Below are 19,219 nucleotides of genomic sequence, written 5' to 3'. Positions count from 1 at the left end.
ACTAGCGCCCAGTGTTCAGGATCTCTGTCATTAACATGAAAGTTATAAGGTACACTGGGTTCACAGACTTCAAAAAAATAAAAATTCTGCTGGACGGGGTTTCAACCTTCTTTGCCTTTCCCTCTTTAATCAGGGACAGGTGTCCTCAGGTGACCTGGAATGGTTTGTTTAGACAATATTGTCCTGTGCCTGCAAGCTAAAGGGATTTTAAGGCAAAAAAAGCAGGAAAATTGTCTCCTTTCTGTTGTGCTGAGGCACAGTGAAGCGAGCCTGTAATCCCCACAGCTATGATATTGTCCCAAGATCTCACCCTCGTTCCTAGGTCTGTCCTATGCTCTGCTGGTGTCGGTTGCTCCTGTGTGTGGACTGCACTCTTCCTTCTTCCCCAACTTCACCTGCTTCCTTCTGCGAAAACCCCTGGCACCTATCCTGTGGAGCGGTGCATTTGTTCTGCTTACTCAGGTTGAGATTATGATCAGTCTTTATCAAATGGTGAGAATTTAATCAACAAGTTAGAAAGAGGTGGTAAACAACAAATTCCCAGTAGAGCCTTTAAATACAAAAGCATGAAAAATGTATAGCCTACATACTGTACACTCTTTGCCATACCACCACGCACTGAGTTGCTGCTGGAAGTGGTGTTGGTGGGCCAGCAGGGAGCAATCTTCCCTCTGGTCAAATAAACCTCAATGCCCCAGTGCAGTGACGAGGACACTGTGCTGTAGGAGATGCCGTCTTTCAGATGAGACGTTAAACCAAGGTCCTGACTCACTGTGGTCATTAAAGATCCCATGACACTATTCGCAAAGAGTAGGGGGTTCCCCGGTGTCCTGGCTAAAATCCCAGATCTGGCTTTCGCAAAAACTTGCCACCTAATCATCCCCTGATTTAATTGGCTCTCCCTCCAGTGGAGCTGCTCAGTGGCCAACAATAGAGGATTGTGGTTGTACTGAGCAGCTCCCAGGTGTGAATGTGTATGAGTGTGAAGCAGGCCATTGCTGCAAAAGAGCATTCGTGCTCAGCGAACCTACCATGGGTAAATAAAGGTTAAATAAAAAATAAAAAAATAAAAAAACTCTGTACAACCCTTATTGTGAAAATGAGATCATTTCAAATATTTTTGTTTTGCCTTGTCCTTTGACTATATAGATGTTCCATTTACTCAGTGAATGAAGAAATCGCCACATTTACTTACTTTAAATATGATTTTATATGTATGAAATGGGACAAGATGAAGGTTGCTTGGCTATGAATGGTGGTGGAACAGTGGTGGCGGGCTGGCTGTTTTGACAGTGCATCGGGCTTATTTGGTCTGAGCTGGGTTTATTAAAAGTAAAGCTCATTCACTGTATGGTGATATTCAGAGGCTTCTGGAGGACAACGATCCTAATTAGTCCCAACCTTTTCTTAACCACACAACAACAGATCACCATCTTACTTTCTGAGCCACCGTAACGGTTGGCTCTGTGGTTTTGACTCATGCCCCTGATAACAGTTTCCTGATAACTACTTCTTTTAAATGACACCAGTGAGAACAGGACCGACCAGGAAGGCACAGAGGATTGTGGTGGATAGCTTCTAGACTGTGCTTTTTGGTCTGTTTCAGGCACAACTGACTTTAATGGACTAACAAGCATATTTAAACTCCAACAGAAAAAAAAGCAAAACAAAAAAAAATCTTATAAAAAATGGGTAGAATCAAAAAAATTGGTTGGGAAAAAAAATGAAACGCCCATCTTCTGTATGCTGTATGGATTCCTCTGACTAAACCCTTGTTACACTGATGTTTTCCAGACGTTCCCCCTTCAGTTTACTCCAGTGGAATGAGAGAGAAACCCATCGAACCATCTTCCCATCTGTGTATAATTTCCCAGTACTTCTCTGGCCTTGGCTCTGCATTATTCCTTTTGGATGAGTGAATGATTGATAGAATGATTAATCAATCCAAGCCCTTATCTCAATCAGTTCTCTGAATCATGATATTATCACAAAGGTAGTCTATCGATATCGCCGCCAAATTATGACCAGAGTTCAAACAGCACTGAAAGACTGTATCTGTATGTTACCATCTTCTGTTCCTTCTCTCGACATTCATGGATATTTACATAAATTTCCTCACCAAGATGTTTTTCTTTGCTAAGACACTCAGACATTTTTATCTTCTGCGTAAACATTGATGAGACTTGACAAAACCAACTTGGCTGACCTGGTGGTAAGTCTGTTGACCATTGTTTTTGTTATGAGCATAAAGAGGTCAACAGCAGTTTTCAACACAAGACTCCTGTGCCCATTCTCCTTCAGTGAGAACCATGCAAGAAGTGGAATATCTTAAAGACAATCTTGCGTTTCCTGTACATTCAACTCATATCGATCTCAATGGTTCAAAGTCCATTCCATGTTTCAGGGCAGGGTCTTTTTGTATATAGAACTTTTAGTTTCTAAATGAATAATCCCTTAATTTTTTTAAAGTTCAGTTTGTAAGGTTTATTGTGTTTTTCAGGACTTCCATTTGTCTCTCTGGTCAGGGTTTGCTTTTACCATGTAAATGTAGGGAATATGTGAAGTTAGGTCACATCAGTGGTGATTAGTCATTTGTAATTTGAATTTGAATGTGAACGTGTGAACATTGTGCCATTATGAAATGGCCTCAGATCCAGGACGTGCTGGTCGTAGGGTCCTAGATGCTCCCCGTTTCAATCTAATTCCATTTTTTTTGCCTCCACCTCTACCCCAAACACAGTACTCTCCCTTACAGTTGTAGGTCACAAACTCTTTTATACAAGACATCCTTCAGCCCCAGATGTTCCATCTCATTTATGTGCTAAATTGTAATTATTAACTGTCCACTGTTGCTGCAGGTGGCAGGTGTGGTCTTGGCCGCCGTGGTGCTGATTTGAATGGAGGTCCTTATCAACCTCACCCTGTGCTTACATTGTAGTCTAATGTTACCAAATACCAGTCAATGTAATGCAACGTAATACGAAAATACTATTACTCAGAACATTTATTTTTCCTTTCCTGATTTTACTGGTGTTTTTATTCATTATTTAGACCGATTGTGTAATGAGAAATTTTCCCTAATGTGACAGATGTGTCTTGATCTGGTGTGTTAATTGTTGATGGAGGAAACTGTGTATTTTTGTATGGACATGTGTGTATTGGGGTTTTTTAGAACAATATGGTTGAAGAGTGTAGTCACTACATAGAAATAATCTTCTTCTCTTCCTTCTCAGCCCTGTATGCCCTGCCCTGCGCAATATTCATGGAATTGATATTTACAGGAAACTAAGATGTTGCCACATCTAGAACAATAGCTCATTTCACCAATAACACCTGCACTTAATATGTAAAGGAGTAAAACCGCATTATTAAAGCAGTGAATTCAAGGAAAACCATAAATGATTACCTTGAAAACAAGCAGTATGCGCAAGCGTGAGGATAAATATGCTGAGGTGTTGATGGGCGAGATCTGTTTATATCGTTAAGAAATTCATCATCCGGTACACATTGAGGGTAAATTGCTTTCTCAGGTACCCGATTTCCTGGAATCAAGATTTTTGAGTGAAATGCATCCATCTATTTTGCCAACATTTACCACTTGAAAAAAGCGGTAAGTTGATCATGTCTGAATGTCTGAATCACTGACTAAAGGAAGTAGCTGATACTGTGGCGACTTCTGTCTCTCACAGGCGGGGTCTGATGCCGTGTTCAGGAAGCAGAGAAGATCCACACACTCATAAAAACCACGAAAGCTGATGGCAGCCTGTCCTGGCCACAATGGCCACAGCCTGTCGCCTGTGAAGGCCCTGGAAGCCCAGTCTCATTAAAAACAGCACTGCTGAGGCTGAGCCTTCATTCAGAGCCATTGTTGCTCTGTGTGAATTCTCCTATTTGGCCAAATAAACGTTAGAACTGAATATTGTGTGTAAGTCTGCTGGACTCTTCTCATCGACCGGGGGAAATTTAGGTAATTTCCACCACAAGATGCATGATTTCCATCCTTCCTCTCCTCCACTGGCTCTACGGACATTTTCATTTTGTGTTGACCTCCACTCAGACGGAGGCAGTGCAGTGCTCTTGGGCTTGTTAACTGTGGATAATAAGGGTTTTTGAGACGAAGATCCACACCCACAGCCTGGACCCTCATTCCAGACTTTTCTGCCATCTCCTTTCTGGATGTGGTGACTGTGAAATCCCCCATGCTGCAGGTGGCACCCCTCTTCTTAAACGCATCAAAATATATTTTACATAATCTCTGTTTTCCAAAAAATGCATATAGTCACTAAATCTCATTTACATCTCATCTCTTCGCCAGGTCAATAAAGGTCACCAGGACTGGGGTGAATGTCTGTATCGCTGGCTGTGATGGTACTATAAACAGAAAGCTTTGGTTTTCCACAAGTATCATGGCTGATGCTAATTTAGCACGGAAACTTATTGTTGTGCAATGTGGTCACTGTTATCATTCTTCAAACTTACAGGTCTTTGGCCAAGAGTTGTAACAGACATGCCATTTACCTTGAGCATGTCGCATTTCATTTGATATTCATCTTATCTCAGTCTTATATTGACTCAGTAAAACACTGGAAGCCTTCATGACCACAGTACAAAAGGTGGACTGCAGAGTACTAGCAAACCCTCTCTGGTTTACACTATCCAATACAGCACATTACCAAATTTAGTTTAAGATTCCCTACTTCTCTAATAATATTCCTAGTTCTCAACAAACACATTTTTGGAACACTAATTTGGCTCAATGAGATATAAACTGATTCTCTTCATATGTGGCTTCATGATCACATGTGGGATTGGTAATACAATTACATACTAAACTTCTTTTAACATGAAAATATTAATAGTGCATTTCAGAAATGCGAAAAAATATGAAAGGATGCTAACCTGTTTTTTGTTGTATTAGAGAACAAGCTGTTGGAGAGTTCTGCCCCTTAAATGGTAAATGGACTGCATTTATATAGCGCTTTACAATTGATGCCTCGCATTCACCAGAGCAATTAGGGGTCAGGTGTCTTGCACAGGGACACTTCGACATGCCCAGGGCGGGGGATCGAACCGGCAACCGTCGGACTGCCAGACAAGCACTCTAACATCCTGAGCTATGTTGCCCCCATTATTGGTAAAGCACGAAGTAAGTGCATGAGGGTCAGTCTCATTCACTTGCAGGTCTTGTTGCAGACTCTCCTTGAATTCAGGTTGCACCCTTACTCATGAAGCTTATGAAAGACTGTAGGGGGTGTTGCAGATGATGTAATCAGAACCCTGGATGGCTTGTTCTTCTTTGACAAAGGACCTCCTTTTCCTCTCTGTTCTTGACTTCATCCTTTTCATTAAATTGGGGGTTCAGGGATGGGAAAACTCTGCTTAAGGAATGTAGAATTGGAGAATCCCATTCCTACAAGAATCAGGCAGTTTTTCCCCGATTTTCTGATGAATCCTCAATCTTCATTCGGAAGGAGACCAGGGCTGTGCTGATGGTGGAGGGGCTCTTTCAAACAATGGGGAACTCACAGATCTGAGTACAGCACCTTGCTATATAGAATTGCTCCCTTATGTCACGGCCCGAAACACACTGTTAATTAGTTCAGTGTAACCTGTTATTGGCTTTTATTGCAATATGTCAAGTGAACCCATATTAGTTATTATACTGATAGTTGACAAAAAGTTGCCAATTTTTCCATACCTGTTTCAATTACCTGTTATGAATTCCTTGTTCTAATGTGGCTCACAACAAGCCTGAAATTAAGTGGTTCTGTGTTTTCTTTTTCTTCAATTCAACGCCATGGTTCAGGGTCTAATCAATCTACATTTACTTTAGAGGCCTGAATTAACCCACGGGATCAACCCCCAGTAGTCTTTGGTGCTGACATAACTCTTCTGATGTAATGTGGAATCCCTGGACTTACGCACCAGGAGGTATGAATTGTGGAACAGGAAGTTGTTAATCCAGAGACCACTGTGTGTGTGAGTTGTGTGAGTAAATATAGTAGCTAAATATAGTAACATTTTACAGATGTAGCAGAAATGGTCTTTTGATTAAAATTTTTTTAATCCATCAACAAATTGAGATGGGGCAGAATTTAGGAAAATGTGTTTGTGCTATTGCTGTGTGCTGTGACTAAAGATTATGTGCATGTTGCCATTTTTACAAAAGGAAATCAAATATTTATAGGCTGCCTGAAATACTGGTACAATTACTATAAAACTATAATACTATTGTATTATCAATAACTCTTGGTGTATTTGTTTAACCCCAGTCACTGGAAAAGTGACAAGGAATGCCATATACGTATATTAAAATACATATTATTTAAAGTGATAACTAAAAAAACAAGGGCTGAACATCTAACTATATGCAAGTGGGACAGGTCTGTACAGCATGTGACAAAACAAAACATAATTTGTGTTTGTGTCGTTTTTCTTGTGGATTTATCTTGAGCCCACCATTCTGTACAGCATGCACAGTTTCCATCCACAAATGTGTTACAAAGATTCAGGATGTTTATCTAAGGCTGAGGAAACATCGGGCACCCCAGAGATACATATTACACCCTCTAGCTACCCCGTAGCATTCCAGAAACAGACCACTAGGACACTTGTTCCCACTGCCTTGACATTCTCCTGTGTCTCTTCATAATGGTCTGACTTATATAATCTTGTTCTTTAGCATGGGGTAGCCCTTGCTTCGCTCTAAACCCGCACTGCTTCATGTAGGTAAACGCAAAACTCCCTGGGCACCCTGACGGACAGCCAACAGTCAATGCCCCAGCAGCACCTGCGCAGTGGATCAAAATGCAGGTGAGTCTCAGCATGGTAATCCTTCACCATATGGGCGAAACAGAACTAGGCATGAACCTTTTGACTCTAAGCTTAAGAAATGGCAAAAATTATGAGATGTTATTAAACTTCTAAATTAGTAAATTTATACAGGGTTGTGATGACATTAATATGTGGCTGATCTCCGAGTTCTGTTTCTATATTTTATTGCTCTTATGGAGATATCATGCTTTTTTCCTTGTACACAATCTTCGCATAGTGTACAAAAACGTCACATTATTGTGTCAGTCAGAGCATTATCTTATAATGGTAGTGGTAATAAATATTTATTGCTGAGGTTTGAAGTCCAGGCTGTAAAAATGGCCTTCAAGTCTTTCACATGTTCTTTCCCCATGTTAGTTACTTTCATCTATTGCAGCCCAAAGGGGTTATTCATTAAGAAAACAGCAATACTTTACGTGGATGTGATGTAGCATAGATCCCTGGAAAGTACAATTGTGTCTAAAAAGAGAGATGAGAAGTATTTGGCTTGGTGTGGACATGAAAATGCATGGCATAATTTATTTTACTTGGAATATTTATTTCTCCACAGTTCAACATTTCACCCCTCACACTCAATCTTTTCAGCATTACAGGATATAATGGCATGGTTCTGCAGAAATCATCCATCTAAATAGATCTAACACTAATAATACATTTGTAATGATACATTTTTATTTAATAGTAATTAAAATTCATTTAAATTACTAATAAATAAATGCATTATTATTAATACCTAGTTTACTATTAAAACTGAGGTGGAATGTGTCGAAATATATCACATGCCCACTTTTATTTCAGTCTGCTTTACTAGCGTGAAGACAATTGCAAATGGAAACATGGTGTCCTTGTCATTATCTAAATTAACTAATGGTTATCAGCCAATACGAATACTGATTTATGAACTCAATCAAAATAGACAAGGTCAATAAGGTCTTAGAATATAATATAAACTATTTTCAGCTCTTCCCAGACAAGAAAATGAACCCAACTAAACGGAGAACTTTGGCAGACCACTCCATATGAAAAATAATTCAAATAACTAAGATGCAGAGTTTTACACACAAATAATGATGCAAAATATTTTTTAAATAAACTATACAGGTTGTAGAAATGATCTAGTAGGGTGATAGAAATCTTCCACAGGTAAGCTAGCTGGCCAATAGATTTCTCTCCAGGCATTCATGAGCTGAGAATTCCCTGTATAAAGCAAGGTAGTAGACATGCTAATCATGGTGAGCTACTGCAGCTGATGACTTCACAGATTACCATTTTCACGAGGTAGATAAGTGAAGAAATAGGTAAATATACTTAATCTTCTTTGCATTCTTTCACAAAGGAAATGATTATTAATACTATGGGTCTATCCCCACAATACCCATGCTGATATAGAGAAAGTCATTCGGGGATTCAATCACTGGACAGTGCACACAAAGCTCCCCTTATATGGGGTCATTTCTGCAAGGACAAGAAAGGGGAGAGCAGTATAAAGATAATGTTGACACCTGAGCATGCTGGGGGAGCCTCATTCAAACAGAATCCAGTTGAGCACATGACACATTTATCTCCAACCAGCAATGGTGGCACTGTTCCCGTGGCCAACTGATAACAAAATTGGAAGTTATTGATCAAAACAGCAAAGTTAGTGATCAAAACAGCTCTTTATCTCAACATTTGCAATTTAACTAATTTTCAAATGTTTTTTTCTTATTTTATTACTGCCAGCCTGATTATGGAGCCTTTACCTTAATTTGAGACCATATAACTTGACGATGTGTCTTCATGCACTTGTTTTCAACTCATAATTCATATTCATAATTGTTGAAATATCGCCAGTTTGATAATCTATCACAACTATGTAATAATTATTTTATTTTTCAGCATTATTCCTCATTATTCAACTTTTAACATGTATCTCGTGAGATGTGTTAGATTATATACAGGTGAATAAAAAACATAATATGTTTATTTATTGAAATACCATTCAGCTCATACAGGTTCAAAATTTTGCTGGCTATCTAGAGAGTATCCAGCACTGTGTCATGGCAGATCTTGGATGCTTCATGAACCTCTGCTTCGACTATGAGCCTTGTAAACAATTCCAAGTGAGCTAGGAAGGAAGTCTTAGTACGAAGACTGCTTTAAAATCTGCACAGTCTGGAAAGTCACCATTAAGCATCAGGCATGAAGCCAGATGTTTATAAGGGGGCACAATGGTCAAGGATAACAGAAAGCATATGCATTCCACTAAGGTGAGCATTATAACCGCTGTTAATAATTATAGGTATGATAGCTTCAAAGACAGGACTTCTGGACAGAAATGCTCATAAGCGTCTCAGAGAGTCTCAGAGTATCTTGGGGAAGAAGGACATTTACAATTTGGACTGTTGAAAACTTTGCTTGGACATTCTTAGGACAAGGTAAGACCCTGTCAAGAGATTAAATGTAATTAATTTCAACTACATAAAAATCTATTTTAGTGTTCAATCTCATTTTATCTCTGTTATGTGTGTGGTAAATATAAACTGTTACCCACTGTTATGAGTATTGCTGATTTGCACTGTACAAACTGCCCCAAGGGGATAAAAAAGTAATATTGTATCATATCCTATATTCTATGTTCTAGTCTCAAGCTTTGGTCCTGCAATATACATAGCTCTACAGAAAAATTAACATTTGTTTTTGTAGAGTTATCACTTCAAGAATACTTCCCGAATCTCTATGTTGAAAATCTGGCAACTCTTTGTATAAAATATGATCCTATTGTTAGCTTTTGTGCCCTGGGTCTTTGTTCCATCCAGTATGTCTAGTTGAGTCATTTTGTTCTCTTTACTCCTGGTCTGTAAGGTCCGCTGTGGAGTAATTCGTTCTACTAAAGATCAACCCATCAGGATGCGACTGGCGGCGGCACAGTACACGGTCACCAGGCCCCTGTACTCTGAGGATGCTTTTGATAAAGATCATGACAAGATCTACAGGCAGCATAAGACCGTGCGGGACCACGTGAAAGCATATTTCACGTAAGAGTTCTCTGTCTCAAGTTCTCTTCTGTAATTCATAAGACATCCTTGCTGTTTTGACATCCAATTTGAGTGACTGACAAGCTGTTCCTATACAAAATGTGCTTTTTGGAGACAATCAGTTCTACTAATTTAGTTGGGAGCTCAAATATATAATAATTCTGTCATTCAGTGAATACATCCTCTTGTTTTGTTGGACACATGTTCCATCCTATATATGTATGGACCTTTTCATGAGCAGTGATAAAATATATCAACAATCATACCTATTTGAATTTTTAAAAGATAATAATTAAAAATAAACCAATCTTTTTTATTGTATCCTATTCAAAGACAGTTTAGTGAACATAAATGAAGAGTAAACATGTATTTTATCTGTATTTTGTGTTTCAGCTGTAATTCTAAGCGAGCAAAGAATGCCGCTCTTTCTCTGTTTCCTATTATTGGATGGATGAGAATCTATCGCATCAAAGAGTGGCTTCTGAGTGACGTGGTGTCTGGAGTCAGCACTGGACTGGTCGCCGTTCTACAAGGTAAACAAAACAACCGGCGGATGGACCAAAGCCCTCAACTCAGCGCTAAAACAGAAGTCTCAGCCGATAAACATCAGTTTCAATATCTGCCTAGTCATGTTCTGAGGAAAACGTCTATTCATTTTAATTCATATGAATTGTTTAATCAATTTATATTCATATTAATTAATATTATTTTATTAATCTGGAGAGTTTATGTCTTTAGACATGATAGCGACCAACAGTTAGGTACCTGATACATCAATTTATGTGCCTTGACTGCCAGACCCCTGGAATTGTAGTATTTTTCAATTGTAGTGTAATCCACCCAGTAACCCCCTGGAAAGCAGTATTAATTGTAGGTTATTTGCGTAGAATTATATGTTTAAGTCAGAGGTGGCTTAGAATCACTAATACAGCGTATTAACAAAGACTGAAAATATAGTTACTATCTACAGCGCATGACCTCAGTCGTAGAAAATGCTTGTCCCATTTCCAGAGATTCTTCATTTGGACGTCTATGTTGCCACTATGAAAATTGCACCATGCTTTGCCCTGATTCCATATTATTGCTAATGTGATTAAATTATGCGCAATTTTGTCACTATTTGCAAACTCAGGTCTGGCCTACAGCCTGTTGGCGTCCCTTCCTCCTTGGTATGGACTGTTTGCAGCCTTCTTCCCTGTGATCACTTATTTCTTCCTTGGGACCTCCAGACACATTTCAGTGGGTAAGTAAGTATTCCAATAGAAAGGTTTATACATTGGTCCATAGGTCAGAAGCTATTAACCAGTGACCATCCATCAGTACATCAAAATGAACTAACTTCTACAGTGGATACAAAAGACAGCTCATGAAAATTGTAATATATAATCTATATTACGTTACATTACAGGCATTGAGCAGACGCTCTTATCCAGAGCGACTTACACAACTTTTACATAGTATCAGCTTAAGAGCAAAGTTCTGTGAATTAGTATGCCGCAATAAATATCAATGAAAGAAGTGTGTGTCAACCCATTCCATATCTGTTCACTTAATCAATATATTTACAGTAAATTACTCTGTGCCTGGGTGTGTTTGTTTATGTGCCAGTGTGTGTGTGTGTGTGTGTGTGTGTGTGTGGCAAATATTAAACCATCAGCTTTTCCTTTGTAGGTGCTTTCCCTGTTCTGAGTCTGATGGTGGGTGCAGTAGTGACTCGACTGGTCCCGGATCATGGGCCTCCGGTCAACATCACAGGCTTAGAGGGGCTGACCATGGATCAGCAGAGGGTTGTGGTGGCTGCTTCTGCCACGTTCCTCATGGGAATATTTCAGGTAGGTCACACCTGGAGGGAGAGCCTCCGCTCCGCAACTGGTCCCCTTATCTGTTTCTCAGCATGGTGTAACATGAATACCGTTCCCCCGTCTGTCTCAGCTGCGTGAAACACAAACAGTGTTTCCCTGTCTGTCTCTCTGCTGAGTGTAACATGAATACCGGTCCCCCCGTTTGTCTCAGCTGCGTGAAACACAAACAGTGTTTCCCTGTCTGTCTCTCTGCTGAGTGTAACATGAATAATGTTCCCCTGTCTGTCTCTCTACTGAGTGTAACATGAATAATGTTCCCTGTCTGTCTCTCAGCTGCGTGTAGCATGAATAATGTTCCCCTGTCTGTCTCAGCTGGCCATGGGGGTGTTCCAGGTGGGATTCATTGTGATGTACCTGTCAGACACGCTGGTTTCTGGGTTCACCACAGCGGCTGCAATCCACATCCTGGTGTCACAGCTGAAGTTTGTGTTTGGCCTCGTAGTACCGGGCCTGAGTGGACCTCTTGCCATAATCTATGTGAGTTTAGTTTAGTTAGATTTTGTTCCTTGTTGGATACTGAAATTACTAGATCTGGTCATTTAAAAATATGATTGGATAGAAACAACAAAATTTGGTCAATAACATGGTGTTTTGATTTATTTATTTATTTTCCTGCTTTTTGTTCTGATTTTTTATTAATTTATATTTTGTATCCATTGTTTTCACACAGACTCTCGAAAAGGTATTTGTGCAAATCACGGACACCAACCTTGCTGACCTGGCGACGGCCATCATTGTCATGGTGGTGGTGTTCATTGTAAAGGAACTCAACGACAGGTACAAGGCCAAACTCCCTGTGCCCATCCCCATAGAGGTCATTATGGTGAGTTTCCCCATTACCGCCAAACATTACTAGAGATCTGATGGAAGGCTCTGTGATTGAACATCACGCTGATATTTAACATTTCTATACTGTAGCATCATATTTATTAATAACTGGAGTAGTATAGCTGTCATGATTATTATGTTCTGATGTCCAAAACAAGGACATGTAACTGAGGGAAAAAATATACAGAAACTCACATAGACATTTCACTGTTGCTGTCTGACAGGCACTGATTCGTGCTGCTTTGTTCTCTACTTTTCAGACGGTTATAGCCTGCGGTGTTTCTTATGCATTCAACTTCAAAGAAAAATACAAAGTAGATGTTGTGGGAAAAATACCACAGGGGTAAGAAGCTACACATTTATGGCATACTATACCTCCAATGACACTCAGTTATGCAATGCAGAAATATTCCTATTGCCAATAATAGCACTAAAAATCTCTGATTACACGACAGATTTGAGCCCCCCATGGCCCCCAATGTGGAGGTCTTCCAGCAGACTGCAGTGGAGGCCTTTCCCATGGCTATCGTAGGCTTTGCTGTGGCTTTCTCTGTTGCGAAGGTCTACTCCATCAAACACGACTACATCATCGACGGCAATCAGGTAAGGTTAAGAAAAAAGGCAGTGGCTGTTAAGCATCTATAAAATAACATTCTATTGGGCAGTCCTCATCCATTTGAGAGCCTTTGGAAAGCGTATACTGTGGGTCAGCGTAGCCTGTCAGGTTCTGTGACACTGGCATTAAATTTTATTTTACTTGATGTGCCTAAGAAGTGTCCGTGTGCTTTGGCTTTCTCCCCTCTCCAGGAGCTCATTGCTTTCGGCGTGAGCAACATCTTTGGAGCGGCCTTCAAGTCGTTTGCGGCGAGCACCGCTCTCTCCAGGAGTGCTGTGCAGGAAAGCACAGGAGGCAAAACCCAGGTGACTCTCTGCTCCTCTGAAGCACCTTCTGCTAGGCAAAAAATTCACCAGCAAATGGCAGCAGTGTCAGCATAGCACAGACAATTCTACAACCAGGTTTCATACTGTTTCTGAGCATATGCCGAACCAAAATGTTAAACGTGAACTTCACAGGTTGCCGGACTGCTCTCAGCGATCATAGTGATGATTGTCATTTTGGCCATTGGATTCCTGCTAGAACCACTGCCAAAGGTGAGGCTCAATTTCTTATTCTGTTTGAAATAATCCTGAAATAATCAATGTTCCAATGGAGGAATGCAACACAGGACTGTGACTTCAGGGGTGGGTTCAATGACTTCTGACCTGTGACCTCTGATCTCTGGTCTTTGTGTTCTCAGTCAGTGCTGGGGGCAGTTGTGATTATCAATCTCAAGGGGATGCTGATGCAGGTTCGAGAGATCCCTTACCTGTGGAGAAAGGACCGGCCTGACTGCGTGAGTAATCTCCAATCCAGAGTCCAGACTGTAGCATAGGCACTGCTATGTTGCTCTAATGTGTCTGAAAATATTTAATAGAGGCAAGATATTGTAATGCACCGGAAATCATTGCAGGACTAATAGAGGGCTTTTGAACTTTATTTATTTTACAAACACCCATATTTGTAACAGTTTAACAGATTGCATACCCCTAAAACCTCCATTCATCTTTTCCTGGATGGGTTATTACATTTACTTTTTATTTGTTCTTTTATTTTATTTATTAATTTTTTATTTATATAGGATTTATTACCTTACAACCCTGGTCCTAGAGAGCTGTCTGGTCTGCTGGCTTTTGTTTTCACCTTAAAATCAGCCCCCAGTTGAGACCCAAGTAACCAGGTGAGGTGAATAAACTATAATCAATGGCTCTAATTAATGAAATGCAGAGTGACTATAAATACCAGCAGACCCTCTAGCTCTCCAGGACCAGGGCAGGAGACCTCTGACGTAAGCCTTACATTGTAAGGGAAAGCACCATTGTGCTAGACCAGAGTACTGGATCTATTTTGATTTGGAAAGTGGGAGAGAGTACCCCCTATTGGTCCATCTCCATTACTGACTATGTTGCCTTCCTTGGGGGCCTCCCAAGCAGTCCCTCAATACTGTGGAGGCCCTGGCATGCCAAGTTTACCAGGCAACCTTTTACTCTATGGTGTCCCTCTCCTTGTCACGCCCAGGTGGTGTGGATCGTGACCTGCCTCGCCTCCATCCTGTTGGGCCTGGACCTGGGTCTGGCTGTCGGGGTGGGGATTGAGCTGATCACTGTGGTCTTTAGGACTCAGTTGTGAGTATGAACTTTTTATCAGTTGACAGTGGACAAACCTCAGCAGATGATAAACATTGTTGAGAAACATTGTAAAGTTAAAGTTGTTTTTCCAAATGTAACAATGCAGTGGAAGAACTGATGTTGCATTGTACTAGATAGCTAGGTCGGCCTTAGAGTGTCAATATCAAGTGCATGGTCAGCAAAAACATTAATTCCAACCCCATAGTTTAAATGTAATGACATCTGTTCTCTGATTGGCCTCCAGCCCCCGGTGTTCTGTTTTGGCCAACATCAGAGGCACGGACATCTACAAGGACCGCAAGGACTATCTCTGCGTAAGTCTGCCACACATCTGTTTTCATTACCAATCTATAACTTTGCCATGAAAGTTTTGCTCTGAAAGTTTATATCAGGATGATTACATTCATGTGTGTAAGTCAACTGAATATTTCTTTCCTTTGTGTCTCCTTATTTGCCATTATCCATGACTTACCTTGATATAGTATAATGGGCTTGGTTTTGTCTCCTAAATGACCTCTTTGTCACCTTTCAGATCTATGAACCCGAAGGTGTGAAGATCTTCAGAATACCTTCACCCATCTTCTTTGCCAACATCGAGTTCTTCCGAGGAAAACTGATTGAATCTGTACGTGGTTTGCATCCAATTGGCTTTGTTCTGAAATAAATTATATCGCAGTGCCTGCACATCTGAAGAACATCCTCAAAAATCTCAACATTTGATTTTAAAGCTGTTTATGTAGGACTGGAAACTTACAAATGCAGTTATCTACAATTTGGTCATAGAGATATAACATCATAAACGCGCCCTATGTGATTATCTAAACTTACTGATAAATTGCAGTTTCTTGTTTGCTAGAATTGCTTTTATCTTGCATCTGATCTCTGCAATCATATTATGTAAGGCCTTTTAACAATGGGAAAGAGATAAAGGGTTGGGAAAATGATCTGACGTGTACTGTATTATGAGTGTAGTTACAGATGGGGTTAATACAGAGTTAACACTCTGCAGGTTAGTTCCAGCGGAGTTGAACACTGTGGCGCTGTTTCAGGTCGGATTTAACCCCCTGCGAGTTTTGCGGAAGAGGAACAAGGCCCTGCGGAAGATCAAGAAGCTCCTGAAGAGCGGGGAGCTGCAGATGACAGACGTGAGTCTCATTCTGTGCTTGTCACCACCCCAACTGTGACCTCCATTTTAAGAAATTTTTACCCCTAATTATTCCACTCCAGTCCTCGTCACCACGCCTCTGTGCTTCCTCCTGCTGCAGAAAGGACTGCTGCACACGGGCTCGGCTCCTATCGAGGAGTCCGAGGATGAGAGCAACGTGGAGGGCCTGGATCAGCCCACGGACTTCCAGAACCTTCCCGTCCAGATCAACTGGAATGCAGAACTTCCCGCCAACATCTGTGTCCCCAAGGTCGACGTCCACAGCGTGATCCTGGACTTTGCGGCTGTCTCGTTCCTTGACATCTCGGCGCTGAAAGGCCTCAAAACGGTAATATTCACTGCACAATTTTAAAATCCAACTGCAGTCCAAAAACTGATTGAGGCCATAGACAATTTCATCCTCATTTGGCATCTGTTTTGAGAACCTTTGGAACCTTGTAAAGTGATAATATTCACTGCACAATTTCAAAATCCTGCAGTCCAACAACTGATTGAGGCCATAGACAATTTCATCCTCATTTGGCATCTGTTTTGAGAACCTTTGGAACCTTGTTAAAGGGGTAATATTCACTGCAAATTATCTTAATGCTACCAGTAAATCTGGCCAGACACAAAATAAACACTGTGTTCATGTCTGTTGCTAATTCTGAAGAAAAGCTTTTGCATGACCTTCACATAATGGTGCTGTCATAGCCCAAAAATGTTTCTGTAGCATACACAGTATCTTATCTTCATTTTGCTAGGCATTGAAAGAATTTATCAGAGTGGATGTGGAGATCTACATTGTTGCATGTGATGGTAAGTTGTCAATGACCTTTGATGCCAAAGATTAAAATGAAATAATCTTCCCCGTTTGCCATGTGCAGAATTAAGAATTTCATCTTTATTGTTCATGTACATTTAAAAAAAAAAAAAAATGTACTTAAGTACTAAAGATTTAATTTTTCAAATATAGTATTGTGATCTGAAATATTTATTGACTGGTTTCATGGTTACCAACAGTATAATGCTAATCAATACTGTTTTTGGTGAAATATGCAATACTAACTGGCTCTGGGGAACAGGCTAATTTTGAGTAACTAATTCTCTAACTAGTGTACATCCTGGAGAAGCTGCACAGCTGCAAGTTCTTCGATGACGAGATCAAGACGTCCATCTTCTTCCTGACTCTCCATGACGCCATGCTGCATATTCTAGAGAAACACCCAGACCAATCAGAGGGCGAAGACACAAACACAAAGGTACTGTGCCCCTTTCAAACACTGTGCCCCTTTCCTCATCTGATAGGCTTCAGTTACGGTGCTTAACTTGATGTTGTAAGTTTATTTATCAACAGCTGCCATGTTGCATCAACAACTCTCCTTGTTGCTTAAACCTTTATGTACTTCAGTCACTTACGAGTAACAGAAATATAACAATCAGACTTTGTAATTATTATTGCTTGTGTAGTGTTCAGTGCTTGAATATGGAGACAAGAAGCAATTTTTTTACAGGCTACAATTACAGGAAATTGCAGAGTACCTTTAAAGCACGATCAACAGAAATCCAAGGCAACATTTGCATGTGTACAATAACAGCAGCACTTGCCAATGCAGTTGTCTTCAAAAGCAATGCTGCTTCAGGATATAAGAACTAGCGAAATAATAACATGTACATAATTCAATAACAACATACAAGACATTTTAGGCTAAACTAACCCTGTGGATCAGGCTTCCCTTTGCAATTCACAGTCATTGTGATGTGTCTTCTTTTCTTGAAGATTGTTCCTTACAATTTCCATGGCAACCAGAGCAATGGTAGGGGAATACTGCGGATCAGGGAGGTGAGTATCAAGGCCAGCCTAAGCTAGCTTCTCATTTCCTTACCAAAGCCATCTAGAATTTATCTGAAGACACTGAATCAGAGAAATCTTGCCCAGCTGAAGACCTTGCATTCAGTGCAAGTGCACGCTCTTAGTGTGATATTCCCGATGGACCAGAATAATAGTGCCGCTCAAGTGGGAGGGAGGGATTTGGTCAGCAGGGTATTCTCCACCTCACTGCGTACCTCCTCTGGTGAAATGGGGCTGCATAATAGTCAGCCAGCTGCTTCAAATGGGCAGTCCTCTGGAATGATAGTTGTACAGCTCAGCTGGGGTATTGTAGAATGAAAAGTGGCAGTTGGCTGTATGCATTTCAGAAGAGCGCATGCCAGAAGAGTGTGCCGTCAGATACAGATGACATAAGGGGGAGCAGGCCTGAACTTAATAACTGGGTATTAAAACAGAGTTAATAGAAAAAAGTCAATGGAGAAAAAAGATGTTTATTAAAAAAACTTGTTCTCAGTGAGGGTCTGTATGATTCTGTCCTCAGGTCCCAGACACAGAAACCAAGTTCTAGACTGGACAACACTCACTTCCTGTGGCCCATAAACAGAAGGGTGCCACTTCCTGCATCCCCCCTTGACTGAACATGTTTCTGAAAAAGAGAAAATGAAGAAAACATTGCCACATGGTGGCGTCTGGACAGAACACAGATTCAAATTAGATTCAGATTCAAAGGCAGGTTATTACTTTAAGTAATAAATCTTTATATCACACACCTTTCTCTTTAAGATATGTTGTATAATAAAGGTATATATTTGTGTCTGTGATATACTAATTAGTAAAAGATATTTATTTTTTAATTACATCAGGACATGTATTTATTTATTTTTTTTAATTCCAGAAAAATGTTTTTACATCAACAGTAAATTGAAGTATATGCTGCTTTTAGTGTACATAGTAGTGTTTCAGAACTTTTGCTTTTCTAAATATGCAATAGCCAAACTTATTCATGGATTTTATAATAAACATCTTTGAACAAAATGTTTGACTGTCTGGTATTTCAATTCAATGTCTTGATACTTGACTGATAATGATGAAATATCCTCACACTTTGTAAAAAGTACAATTTAATTGACCCCCTCCCTTATTCAGTTTCTTTAGGTTGAATGGGACAGCTTTTCTGTTCTACAGTGCCTTTTACAGCAATCAACTGATTAGCAATACACCTTTAAACAATTCAATGCAATTAAATACAATATGTATAGCCAAAATGTTTTTTTTAATTAAATTTAGCAAATAACTTCAAAAAACTGATTTCAAACATTTTTGACAACACTTCACTCAATTACCTTGACACAGAGTCACTAAAATTAATAGGTTTTTTCCTGTGGGGAACACGAATGCGTGGAGAGACGGACAGACGGACGTCATTAGTTACGTTATCTCGCTGTAGTAGGTATTTACTTAAATTAATTAATATTAA

At 40.1% G+C, this 19,219-nt stretch overlaps 1 protein-coding gene across 1 annotated transcript; it reads left to right on the top strand.

Moving 5' to 3' along the window:
- The first annotated feature begins 9,146 nt into the window (after positions 1-9,146).
- slc26a3.2 (solute carrier family 26 member 3, tandem duplicate 2) lies at positions 9,147-18,617 on the top strand. The gene is made up of 21 exons (XM_064342680.1): positions 9,147-9,251; positions 9,679-9,851; positions 10,245-10,384; positions 10,984-11,094; positions 11,523-11,683; positions 12,026-12,190; positions 12,384-12,536; positions 12,802-12,884; positions 12,997-13,144; positions 13,349-13,462; positions 13,616-13,693; positions 13,840-13,935; positions 14,658-14,764; positions 15,012-15,081; positions 15,300-15,392; positions 15,817-15,912; positions 16,033-16,260; positions 16,676-16,730; positions 17,028-17,173; positions 17,692-17,754; positions 18,284-18,617. Exons 2-21 carry the CDS (start codon positions 9,724-9,726, stop codon positions 18,308-18,310), a joined length of 2,262 nt encoding a protein of 753 aa, XP_064198750.1. The 5' UTR covers positions 9,147-9,251; positions 9,679-9,723; the 3' UTR covers positions 18,311-18,617.
- Positions 18,618-19,219: the final 602 nt, after the last annotated feature.

The sequence above is a fragment of the Anguilla rostrata genome, chromosome 7 (assembly GCF_018555375.3).
Source record: "Anguilla rostrata isolate EN2019 chromosome 7, ASM1855537v3, whole genome shotgun sequence".
NCBI lineage: Eukaryota > Metazoa > Chordata > Actinopteri > Anguilliformes > Anguillidae > Anguilla > Anguilla rostrata.
This window is presented reverse-complemented; position numbering and strand designations above follow the sequence as displayed.